The 12,992-nt window shown below is 41.8% G+C and overlaps 1 protein-coding gene across 2 annotated transcripts in view; it reads right to left on the bottom strand.

Moving 5' to 3' along the window:
* LOC111857302 (anthrax toxin receptor 1-like) overlaps positions 1-3,474 on the bottom strand; it is a 35,144-nt gene extending 31,670 nt beyond the window's left edge. Inside the window, exons 1-2 of one of the 2 annotated variants that reach the window (XM_023837992.2) lie at positions 3,335-3,474; positions 2,748-3,149 (exon numbers count right to left, since the gene is read on the bottom strand). In XM_023837992.2, coding sequence (XP_023693760.1) covers positions 2,748-2,902 — 155 coding nt within the window. In that variant the 5' untranslated portion in view covers positions 2,903-3,149; positions 3,335-3,474. The remainder of the gene's footprint in view (positions 1-2,747; positions 3,150-3,334) is intronic. The other variant, XM_023837993.2, reaches the window with a different exon arrangement.
* Positions 3,475-12,992: the final 9,518 nt, after the last annotated feature.

Consider the following 12,992-nt stretch of genomic DNA (forward strand, 5'->3'; position numbering starts at 1 on the left):
GAATATCTGGCCCGAATGGTGAAAGGGCTGAGAAGCTGGAGAGGGGGAACGGGGGGGGGCTGGCCCGGTGGCTCATGGACGGGGGACACCTTTGTGTGGCTGTATACGCCCTATTGAGCCAGAGCCAGGTAAAACGCCTCGGCAGCACTTTGTAGCATTGGAGCCGCACATTTTTGTTTATGGTTGTATATTCAAGCAATCTGAATGTGAGATGAAAAAGAAAACTTGGGTCAACAATATCACCTCTTATTTCAATTCATCTTTTAGCTGCCGCCATAATGCTTGCAGGCAGGATAAAAGGGTGGCTATTTTTATGGGTATAAGCATGAGAGGAAATTAATAAATGGTAACAAACAGGCTTTTGTATCTCAGAGAAATTACCGGAGATAGGAGAGGGCACACATGGAAAGAGAGTATAGAATGAGACGGGAGTCAATTCCAATGGATACCCCCACATGACCTAATGCATGGGCAGAAAAAATACCTTAAATATTCTTCAGCATCTAAACAAACACACTGATTTGCATTAGAAATCCTTGAAGTTACAATAAACCACTGGTCTGATTGCTGCTTTTGATAATTTGTCTATTTATTTCTCAGTAAATATGTAGACATTGTGATTTGCCTTTTTGCGACCAGTTGTCACACTAAAGTGTATCATTCTGTCTGCCGTGTAGCAATACAGCAAGGTCCATTATGGCAAGTTGGATTCTGATCTCAGGGGCTTCCACTGTTTTAATTTCTACATTTTTCTTGGTGATTAACTGTGTCACTCCTTCCACGTCATACCTGTCGCTGCACATTCCCAACACAGCTACTGTAAACTGGCCTTTGGTGCATGCCTGTTCCAGACGAGAGTTGCCATCCCGTGGTCCTCATGACCAAACAGCAGGTCTGTCACATATTATCAGCCCAGCTTATCCCCCTGGAGTTGCAGCAGCCAGTGAAGAATGGAATCAGTCTTATACCAGATGGTTCAATTAAGACCGAGCTGTGTGGGTCAGTCAGCTACGCCCACAGTCAGTAAACAGAGAGCAGAAGCAGGTACATTTGAACCACATAACCCAACACTTTCTACAAAAGATCTGACCTCATTTGTAACCCCTATTAGATCCACTCATACAGTGCAAACCAAATCTCTGTTCAAACACTCTTCTGGCCGGTCTGCTTGCAGTCTGTATTTTAAATAAGATATGTGTGCTGAGGCTACATTAATATTAGCTAATGAAATGTAACCAGAAAGATGAAAACATATACTTCCTAAAAACAAGCTCTCAACCGGGAAGAAAATTCATTATTTGTATAGCTCGTATACTCGACTGATTCACGGTTTCCCTTTCATGTAGCTAATGAAAGAGTTGAAGGAAACAATAGCTTTGTAAAAATTGAGACCACTCTGATAAAAAAAAAAAAATGCATTATTAAATCCTGGTTAAATCCCGGTTCTACTGGCATAAGGCTACACAGAGAGGCAGGTTGCTTCCAGGCTCAAAGTTTCTAGGACAGCAGACAACAAAAACAAGGTGAAGCAAGAGACACTGGGAATGGCCAAAAACCTGCCAGGTAGAGGGCAGAAGCAACTTTCTAATGCCAGAGATGACCGTCAACTTATCTGACAGTCTTTCATGAATCATGAGGATGATATCAAGTGACCTGCAGAAGGAATGGGAAACATTAAGTGCAGGTGTGAAGTGCACTGCTAGGATAGTTTGTATCAGGCTCCTAGAAGCAGGACTGAAGCTCCATAAAGCAAGGAAGAAGCCCTTCATTAATGAGAAACAGGGAAGAACCAGGCTACAGTTTGCAGAAAAATATATATTATTCACAGCCGCACACCCATAAACTGAGAAATAACTGAAACAAAAAATTGTGCTGTGGTCCCTTAATTATTTCCAGAGCTGTATTTGCAACAGAAGCTGAAATGCTTATGAGGTCACATGGGTCCGTCTGGCTATTTTTAGGAGTTTTTGCATTACTTTAAGAAATAGTGATGCAAAGAATGGTGAGACAATAATGTATCTAATCTTGCTGTTCACCATTCATGGGAAGTATACTCTATGGGGTTAGAGGAGCAGCACTATTTGGAAATTACCAGAAAGATTCTTAGCCACAGCAACCAGACATATCACTTCCTTTTTACCACGTTGAATCTCAGTGTAGATGTCAGTCACACTGCAAAGACAACAGTAATTCATAGCTATGGCACTAATTTACACAGTTCATAATGCATTCAGTGTGCTCTAATGCAATGAAGAGACTTTATGCTCACATATATATTCATCCTGGTTCCTTCTTGGAATAAGTCGCGTACGTCAGCAATTTGATATGTCTTTAGGCATTAAAAGGAGCTACGTGTCCTCATTGCATTTCCGATAAAAAGTGAGCACACTTGCATGTGAAGAAGCTCACAGCATCATGGGATAGGATGTGGAAGCACTTTCTGCATTAATTAATGAATCAAGGGTGGGTTTGTTGTTTTTGGGGCCCAACTCCCCTAATTTTTGTGGCCAGCAGGGGGGCCCCAAGCTTCCGGGACCCCTCACAAATGTGTATGATTTGACTATTGGTAAATACTGCCACCACTCGGAATAACTATTACGTAAACTGACTAGCTAGCTGAGGTTAGCCTGGTACCGAGCACTGTTGCTAGCATGCTGCAGATCCCTGGACCCCCTGACGTTCTCACCTAACTCACTGCATGTTATACCAATTAAAGCAAGGTGGGGGGACGGCTGACTGAAACTCACTTGTCCAGGACGAAGTAGAGGTCGAATCCCCCGTAGCAGGAGGGTCCAGCTTCCCCTCTGTCTTGGCCATTTCCGGAAACCCTGGCAACCAGCACCACCAGCACAACCTCAAGACCCAGAGCGAGCCACGGAGCCCGAATTCCCGGGGCGGCCATCGGAGCAACTTCCCCCGTCAGCAGAATGAATCCCAAATTCCTTCCTCAATAACAGGCATAAAAACACACTTGAAGGGGAGCTTTCTTCCGTATCCTTTGCTGCAGGTAAGATCTGCCTGCTGAGCTCTTTTTCCTGGTCCTAGTCCATGGGTCAGGAGCAGAGGTCCAAGAGGGAACGTGATTGAGATGTGTTATTGTTTACTTTCACAGAGTTCAGCCCTAAGTGATGCTTCTGCAATGGATCAGTCTGAAGGGAATCAGGAAAGTGCTGATCAGATACGGACAGGCACACATATATTCATACGCACTCAATAAAACAAAGCCTTGCATATACACACATACACCATTCAAAACCCCTTGCAAAAACTCATAAATACACACATAATCACATGCACATGCATGCACACAATCCTAAATACACACAACACTCACCTACTTTACAGTCTTAATATCTTTTATATTGTTCTTATTGATGATAGCAGCACAGTGTTTCACTCCACAAGTTGCAGTCCCATAATACAGGAGACCAGAACTCTTTCCCAAATTTTTGCTTCGCCTCTGTTCTTCTCCTATTGGCTCAGTCTTGGGCCTTGAGGCATCGGGGGAATGAGTTGGAAAGAACACACTTGGCCCTGGTTTATCACCGCCCCCTGGTGGTGAAGTGAATCGGGTTTTTCAGGACGCCAAGTTGAAAGCCTGCTGTTGTCTCACCATTTTCCAGCTCATTAATTAACCTTGACATGAGATCGGCATGAATTAGGTTTCAAAAAAACTGTTTGTTGCAGATAATATCATACAGGTGACCGAAAACAGTTCACTATACACAGAAAGTGCCACCATACATAGAAAGATGCACTATTCAGGGTGGTTTAGAACAGTGATGGAATATTACAGGCCTTCTGGGCTGAAGGGTTTGCTGGTTCTCATCTCCTATCAGCTCTTACTTGAATTTGATTAAACTATGTGTTATAGTGATATTGATTAATGTTATTTTCATTCGTGTCACAGCAAACTTTTGCTTGAAGAATACATTTAAGTTTTGTTTATGTAAATATTATGAAACAGAAAAAATAAAACTGTATAAATTCCACCTTAATGAATAATAAAATGTGTTGTCAATCAATGATTAAGTAAACACTCCTACAGTAGTTTCTAAATATTACCATAAACAATTGACTAAGGATGTATGTGTTACGTCCCGCTCCGTCCGCTCCTGATGTGTGCCACGCCCCCCTAATTACCTGGTGTTTCTTCCTGATTGTTTTCACCTGTGGCTCGTTATCAGTGGCTTGTCTTTTGTATTTAGTCCTCGTCTGAGTCAGTCTTCCCGAGACTCGTCATTAATGTTGCCTTTCGTGCTCCTTCGTCCTGTGGAATATCCCTCAATAAACCCCGTTTGCCCTACCTCCTGGCTCCTCTCCTCTGCTTTCCGGATCGCCTACTCACTGAACGTAACAGTATGTTTGTGTACAGAAGGTCATGGGTTCAAATCCCATGGCTGGTAAAGTGAGAATTATGGCTTTGGACAAAGGGAGACCAGCTGACCTGAAGCCCCTTGCTTTCCTCATGTGTATGCTGTTTTTGTGCAGGAAGGATGCATGCATAATATGTGGTCAGTCTCAAAGACCTTCTGGCATGACCTATTTAAAAGGTGTCTGAACAGCTTTCCAAACTACCTTGGACACCACTGGGAAAAAAGTGCAATTTGTTTGTGCAGTGAACACAGAAAATGTTTTTTTCAAACAGATTATCCACCTCCTTTTGTATGGGTCTCTTGTCCTTGCCTAGGAGATCAAAAGTAAAATGATGAATAGTTCAGATAACCAGGGGTACTGTATATTGCTTGATCGAAATCATGTTTTTTTTCAGCGCTGAGCCATTTTAATGCATAAAAATGCCCATGTCTTTTTACGGTGGCCCACCGTGCACCATCGTGCACCAGAATAAACCTGACAGCTCAGCTGGGTGGAGGGAGAGTGGGGGGGGGGGGGATCAACTGTGCGGCACGATCCCATATTATACAGGGCGGGTGGTATCTCCAGGTGATGGTGTTAAAAGTTGTCAACTGGGGATCAATGGTATTGAAAAATCTGACACCAAAGCAAGCTGTAATGATATATAGACAATATATATTTTTACTTATGTCTTTGGATGAACGCCTTCATTAGATAATAAAATTGAAATAAAATTTTTAAATGGTGTACTTGCTGGGTGACATTTTGATTTCACTTGCACGCAGCGTGCTCCTTCCTTAGAAGTACTTGCGCCCCCTGCAGTGCTGGCACAGAACAGCTCAGAACAGAATAACTAATGTTGGGGGAGGGGAAGGCGTCAAGGATGCTGTTAGGTTGGCACGGTGTAACTAAAAAATTGTTAATAGGGCTGACAACTTCTGTTCAATCACAATTAATTGCACATCTTTGCGATTAATCACATAAATAGTCATGTTACAGTACCATCAAAAATTAAAAGATTGCGCAGTCTGTATATTCAGTATATAAATTCTATTTAAAATCTTTGCTTACACTATTCTCCCATCAGAATATCAAATTTAATGCAATTACAGCTGACGTGATCAAAGAAAGAATAATGTGTTGTGACTTCAAAGCACCTGTTTTATAACATGGTACTGTTTGATATTGTGAAATGTATATTCATCTATTGAAATCTGCTAACGGGTTGTGCGCCGTGGCCTGATTGACCTGCTGGAACTGGCACTGAAGAGCGAAGGAGAGATGAACTGAATTGCAGTGTCTCACTGTGATTGTGGTCAGGTGCTAATCTTCACAATGGTACGATAACTGGAGAGAAATGCTTGATCTCTAGAACCTGCGAAAAATCATGAGATTTTCATTAAATGAGTTTTCACTTATCACTTTTCACAGAAAAAAATAAGCTTAAATAACGAATTCATCTCAAATACTTTTACTCATACAGGTGGAAATTCATCATAACAAGCAAGATCACTAAGGACTGAAGATTCATTTTCAGTTCTTGGCACATAAGGAATTAAAAAAGTTACCATCTAAGAATTTCAAAGCCTTTAATGAATAAGAAACATTTGTGAAGATATTATGCATTTTTCAGTAAGGTGATAAATAATATTCCCGTCCACGTCACTTTGCAAATTTTTTATGTTTGTGATAGTGACCCCTGCTACTATTAATGTTACTACAATTGCACAAATTTTTTTTTGTTTCACTCATTTCTTAATTCATGTACAGTTTTTAGAGTCTGTATTGGACTATATGCATTCTGCATAAAATCACCAAAGGAGGCCACCAAAGAATTATATGTAAAATTACAATTGCTTAGGAAAACACAGTGCTTGCATTAGAATATATAAAAATAAACAAAACAATAAAAAATAACCATTTCTAATGTTTCCCAAATAGTTACTGATTTCTTGCTGAATGGGTTGAAGATGAACCCCTCCCAGGGGCACCCCAGTCATTTCGTGCATTTTTAAAATTTCACCACCAGCTCAATTAAGTGATTAATTCATTTAAGAAGCATCGATTAGCCAAACTGGGCTAACGGTTCAGTGCGACAAATACACAAATAGCATTTTAAATACAAATAAAGGGCAGCCTGGAGAAGGAGTTTAGAAAGGGCTCAGCTGAAATACTTTGACAGGCTTCTGCACATTACAGTAGGGCCTGATCAATACTGTTGAGATATTGACTCCAGCTCACAACTGTATTATGCATCTGAACAGTAGTTCACAACACAAACACTTCTTCGCGTTGATGTGCAGCTCCCCTTTTTGCAGGCTAATGGCTCCATTTGGGAATTACATCACTGGCATTCAGAGATAAGCTCTCTCACTTGGAAGTATACTCGTCCATTGTGGGGTTAAATGATAAAAATGGATGATGGGGGTGAACCTTTTATATCTCTTATGTGAGTGAAACTACAGAGAACAGTCTAGGGAGATGGTAAGGGGGGTGGTATATTTTCAAAAGGTTTTTTTTTCAAAGGGTTTCACTCATTTTTTTCCCATGGGGAGGGCGGGGGCGAAATCTGCATGCATTTCACAATAACTCCAGCCTTGTACATATCTACAAATATGTATTAAAGGAACACCTAGAGAATTACTCAGTTCATCAGTATAATGTTACCAAATGCTGGTTTATTTGTAACATAAATCCATCAACAGCACCTGATACACACAAAACCATGAGGACAAACTTTAAACTAATACTTTACAGCTCTTACATGATCCAATGTAATACAACAAGGCAGTAAACCATTGCTTCTGTATGAGTTATATAACAGCATTCCTTTGTAGAACACCATGGCAACGTCTTACTTACTGCAATCTGAGTGATTGGTAGGTACTGGACCTCAGAGAACCTTCAAGAGGACTGTTTTTCTGCATTTTACACACCCATTTTTTAATGTGATAATGTTTAACATTTTACCATTTCTAATGCATGGGATGTTATTTTCTAAAATATCATAAAAACAAAATAATTAAAAGCAGATAAGTAAAATGGGGTGGCACAATGATGGTAATTTATTAAAATTAGGTTTCAATTTGCCATCCATTCAGTTTGTGGTCATTTTTCATGTCTTGAGTGTTTAAGCAGAATGCGAATGTTATTTTAAGCAAAAATAACATAATAATAAAGATAATTGTGAAAATTATGGAATGCGAATGACATGAAAAAATATTATGATAAAACATTTTTCCAGTGGACACTTTCACACCAAAATACCGGAAACTGGATCCTGGTACACTATATGGAGAACAGCATTGGGACACTACTCTTAATCATTGAATTCAGGTGTTTCATTCAGTCCCATTGCCACAGGTGTATAAGATCAAGCACCTAGCCATGCAGTCTGGTTTGCAAACATTTCTGAAAGAATGGGTCATTCTGAAGAGCTCAGTGAATTCAAGCGTGTTGCTGTCATAGGATGCCACCTTTGCAATAAGTCAGTTTGTGACATTTCTCCGTGCTATATAGTCCAGGGTCAACTGTTAGTGGTATTATTGCAAAGTGGACATTAGAAGCTCTGCCACGAAGTGGGAGACCACGTAAAGTAACAGAGTAGGGGTCATATCGGAGTGCTGAGGAGCATAGTGTAGTAATCCCAGCACAAAAACTCTGCACCGGGAGCTTCATGGTATGGGTGTCCATGGCTCGGCCAGGCACTTGCATGCAAGCCTCACATCACTGAGCACAATGCTAAGTGTCAGATGGAGTGATGTAAAACACGCCGCCACTGCACTCTGGAGCGGTAGAGATGTGTTCTGTGGAGTGGCGAATCGCGCTTCTCTGTCTGGCAGTCTGATGGACCAGTCTGGGTTTGGTGACTGCATTGTGCCAACTATAAAATTTGGTGGAGGAGGGATAATGGGATGGGGGTGTTTTTCAGGGGTTGGGCTGGGCCTCTTAGTTCCAGTGAACACTTAAATGCTTCAGCACACCAAGACACTTTGGACAATTCAATGCTTCCAATTTTATGGGAACAGTTTGGGGAAGGCCCTTTTCCACCATGACTGTGTGGTGTTTAACTGTAAGCATATATTTTTTTTTTACTATCCTTGATATAAAGTAATTAAAACAACATTTTAAATTTCTGTCAGAATGTGTTAACCACCATGTTGCTATGTATTTTGTAGAGAGAAATGACTTGTGTATTGCCTGCAGTGTCTGTGGTGATATTCAGGTAGGCCTTCAAAGTACAGTCAACCATTCCACATCGTGGGCGTTAGGGGTGCAGGCCCCCCACGATCTGAAAAAACTATAAAAAAAATGAGATCCCCTTGGCAAACAAAGTGAATTTAAGAGAAGCCAGTACCACCAGCCGTGGGGGAGATCACTGCGAAATATCGCGTAGGAGATTGCTGTAAACACGCTTGGCATCCTCCAAAAGAACATCGTACATATACAGCTGTGGGAAAAAAATTAAGAGACCACAACATAATTTTTTTGTTTCACTCATTTCTTAATTCATGGCTGTGCGTCTGTGAATAATATATCCTTTTCTTTTTTTGCAAACTGCAGCCTGGTTCTTCTCTGTTTCTCATTAATGAAGGGCTTCTTCCTTACTTTATGGGACTTCAGTCATGCTTCTAGGAGCCTGATACGAACTGTACTTTACACCTGCACTTAATGATTCCCATTCTTTTTGAAGATCACTTGCTGTCATCCTCTGATTCATGAGAAACTGTCAGATAAGTTAACGGTCATCTCTGGCATTAGAAAGTCACTTCTGCCCTCTACCTGGCTGGTTTCTGGTCATTATCATTGTCTCCTGCTTCACCTTGTTCTTGTGTACTGCTGTCTTAGAAATTTTGAACTGCTACCTTAGAAATTTTGAACCTGGAAGCAGCCTGGGTATGATGTTCCACTACATCTGGCACTGCAAACGGTCTTCCAACTTGCAGAGAAAGAAAATGTAGGGGTTAGTGGTGGGATTGGCACTCCAGCCACTGTAAAATACTTCACGACAGTTCGGACATCCCCCTGAAGTCGCTGGACATCATGGCTGGCCTGTACACTGGTATTGCAATGTGCTGCATCAGTGCATGCTACCCCACCTGACCTGACCTGACCTGACGAAGCAGACTGCCTCACAGTGTAGACTTCTGCCAGCAGAACCTGGATTGAACCAGGATTTAAAAATTTTGATTTGTATAAAAATATAGAGTGGTCTCTTAATTTTTTCCACGACTGTATTTATGCAGTTATGAGTCACTAAATTTGTTGTGTCATCTGCTGACTTTTGCTTGTTGTCTGGAAAACTCCCAAAAAAATCCAATTTAATTTCTTATGCCGACCCCAGAATATATCGAAACCGTGATGGGGAACGACACGATGCGGTGTATAGGAAAATTATGCTTTATTCGCTTTATCTTCTTACATAGGCGTACGTCTACATATCATCACTACCGGAGAAACTATCCAACTTTCAGCTCCGATTAAGACTTCGTACATAGTCGAGTTGTGACGTTCGCGAACGAACCGATTCTTTTGAACGGCTCATAAACATGAACGATGGGAGCCGAGTCGCGGCTGGGGGGGAGCCGTTCTTTTTTTCCTATGCGTGTTTCACACAGATGCACACAAATTAGCTCCTCCGCGAGACAGAACAGTTATAGGGGGAGGGGCACACCCAGCGCAGAGGGGCTACTGCCTAACAGCATGATGATAGTTGTTCATGCATCCTTCACGTGAGTACTCCAGTGGAAAAAAACCCAGTGTGCCTCTGTCATTGGGTAGGAGTGGAACCATGACTTGTGCACGCTGCCGTCACATGCTTACTCCAGTTAAAAAAATAAACAAAAAAAAACACGTGCGAGTGCCTCTCTGTCTCAGTGCCAACGTGAGTAATAGCGGGTCGTTCGAAGGAAGAAGACACACACGTGACACGTCTGATAATGAGCCAGAGGAAAAGGAGCAGCATTTGGGTGCACTTTTCTCACGAAGAAAACAGTAAGGCTAAATGCAGCATTTGTCAAAAAGTCATTTCATTTAAGTCTGGGTCAACAAATAATTTACACAGGCATTTGAAGACTCAACACCCAACACTGCAGGTCACAGGTTTGAGAGCAGAGCCAGACTCAGACAACAACAGTGACACTGATGTGTCCATTGCCTCCTCTGCCTCCACATCAAGTGCAACTGCAGCCACAGCAGCCTCTGACCCCACTGGGCCACCACATCGCCTGGCCAGGCACGACCAAAAAGAAAGCAGACATCCATCAGTCAATATTTACATCCTATCTTGACCCCATTAAGACAGGAGAAGATAGACGAAGAGCTGGCAAAGATGATAGCCACTGACTTCCAGCCTTTCTCAATAGTGGAGGACACAGGATTCAAAAAATATTCACAGGCGCTCAACCCCTCCTACATTCCTCCAAGTAGGAAGGCAGTAGCCCAGAAGGTCACGGATATGTATGACAGGGAGACAGCATCTTTGAAGAGAAGGGTGTCAAAAGTACCAGCTGTCTGTTTAACCACAGACTGTTGGACTTCAAGAACGACAGCATCATATATGTCTGTAACCTGCCATTTTATCGAGGATTTCCGTGTGGCCTCCTGCCTCCTGGACTGTTTTGAATTCAGTGAGCGGCACACAGCAGACAACATTGCACAACAGCTGCTTAGTGTTGCAGCAGAGTGGGGGGTGGACAAGAAAGTAGTGTGCTGCCTAACCGATAATGCGGCAAATGTTACTAAGGCTATACAAACCATTGGATGGATGCACCTACCATGCCTGGCCCATACTATTAACCTGGTGGTAAGAGATGCCCTGCAAGCTTCAAAGCCCATCATTGATAAGGTGAAAGAGGCAGTGGAATACTTTCACAGAAGCACCGTGGGGGCACAAAAACTGAAGGAGACTCAACTACAAATGAAGATGGAGGAGCTCCGACCGAAACAGGATTGTCCTACAAGGTGGAATTCCACCTACTACAGTACATGTTGAAAAGCTTTATTGCCAGTAAAAATGCCATAATCCCCACCCTGGCCGTCACCAATGCACCTGTCCGCCACCTGTCCCAGGAGGAATGGACCACAGTGCAAGAAATGTGCACAATCTTGCAACCATTTGAGGAAGTCACTGTGGAACTCAGTGCAGAAAGGTATGTAGCTCAGTTGCACAGCAGTATATTTCTTTAGCATGCATGCATAGTACTTGATAGTAAATTATGAATATTTTATACCATATTAGAAATCTGTGTAATACACTGGAGTATATATCATTGTCAGTAGATTTCTGTAGCCTGCATGCCAATTTCCTGATAAAAAATTATGGATATTTGATACCACAATAGATATCTGTTTAATACATTGTAATATTTATCATTGTTTCAGCTTTAAAATTGTAACATTAAAGTTTTTTTTTTTTCTTTTCACCAGCTACTTGACAGCCTCGAAGGTCATAGTGCTGACCAGGGGACTTCAAAGAGCCACCGCTGATTTCAAGCGAAACACTACAACAGCGGCAGCGCAAGGTGTGTTCGACAGTCTGTGTGCGAGTATGTCATCGCGATTCCACAGGATTCATGCCAACCACATACTAGCAGATACTGCTGCACTTGACCCGCGTTTTAAGAGGATGGCCTTCCCTGATGGCAGAACAGCAGATGAGACGTTTCAAAGGCTGTCAACTGCAGCAGCAAGAATTAGCAGTGGCACACCCATCCAACAGCAACCAGCTGTGGAAGGACTGGAAGGAGCAGGCAGTGGTGCTGGATCAATAGTTTGGAGCTATTTCCATGAGGAAGTAAGGGTGGCAACAATAATTCACATTTTTTTCTCTAAAAATCTCTAGAATGAAATCAGTCTGATATCTCAGTCTAAAACTTCCACTAGCTGTAAATCACTGCATTTAATCTGTACATACTGCACATACTGTACATATGCAAATCTACTATTGTCACTTCTAATTAAATGCTAAACTGCATTTCATTACTCTGTTCTCTTACACTGTGTAATGACAAAAGTTGAATCTAATTTAATCTAATCTAATCACATAAAAATGGTATCTCCCATTGTTATATCTCCCACCCCTATGAGCAGGTAGCTGGAACAGTGGAAGCCAGGAATCCCACCGCCGATGCTGTCATGGAGGTGCGAGCCTACCTAGAGGAGCCTCTTCTTCCAACACATGAGGATCCCCTCAAGTGGTGGGAGAGTTGAGCCCCTGTTTACCCCAGGCTTAGCAAGCTGATGGCCAAGAAGCTTTGTGTTGTGGCGACATCAGTTCCCTCTGAGAGAATATTCTCGAAAACTGGACAGATAATCTCAGAGAGGAGAAGTCGCCTTAAGCCCAAAAAGGTCAGAGCTCTTGTCTTCCTTAATGCAAATTTGCCCAAGGACAAGAAAGAGAGGCAGAAAAAGCCATAAAGTAAGGAACTGCTTTGTATTTATTTACATTGCATTTTGTGTTCATTTAAAACTTGAAGGGGCTGATCTCTTATTTGCAAAGTTTACAGTAGTTATAGTAATAGTGGACTGTATGTAGACATTTCCATTTTATTTATTCTAATTTTATCTACAGTATATGTCTAAAACTTTAAATATTTTTTGTTTTCTATCAAAATGTTCTTGTGTGATAACAATGT

This window comes from Paramormyrops kingsleyae, chromosome 7 (genome assembly GCF_048594095.1).
Source record: "Paramormyrops kingsleyae isolate MSU_618 chromosome 7, PKINGS_0.4, whole genome shotgun sequence".
In the NCBI taxonomy this organism is placed as follows: Eukaryota; Metazoa; Chordata; class Actinopteri; order Osteoglossiformes; family Mormyridae; genus Paramormyrops; species Paramormyrops kingsleyae.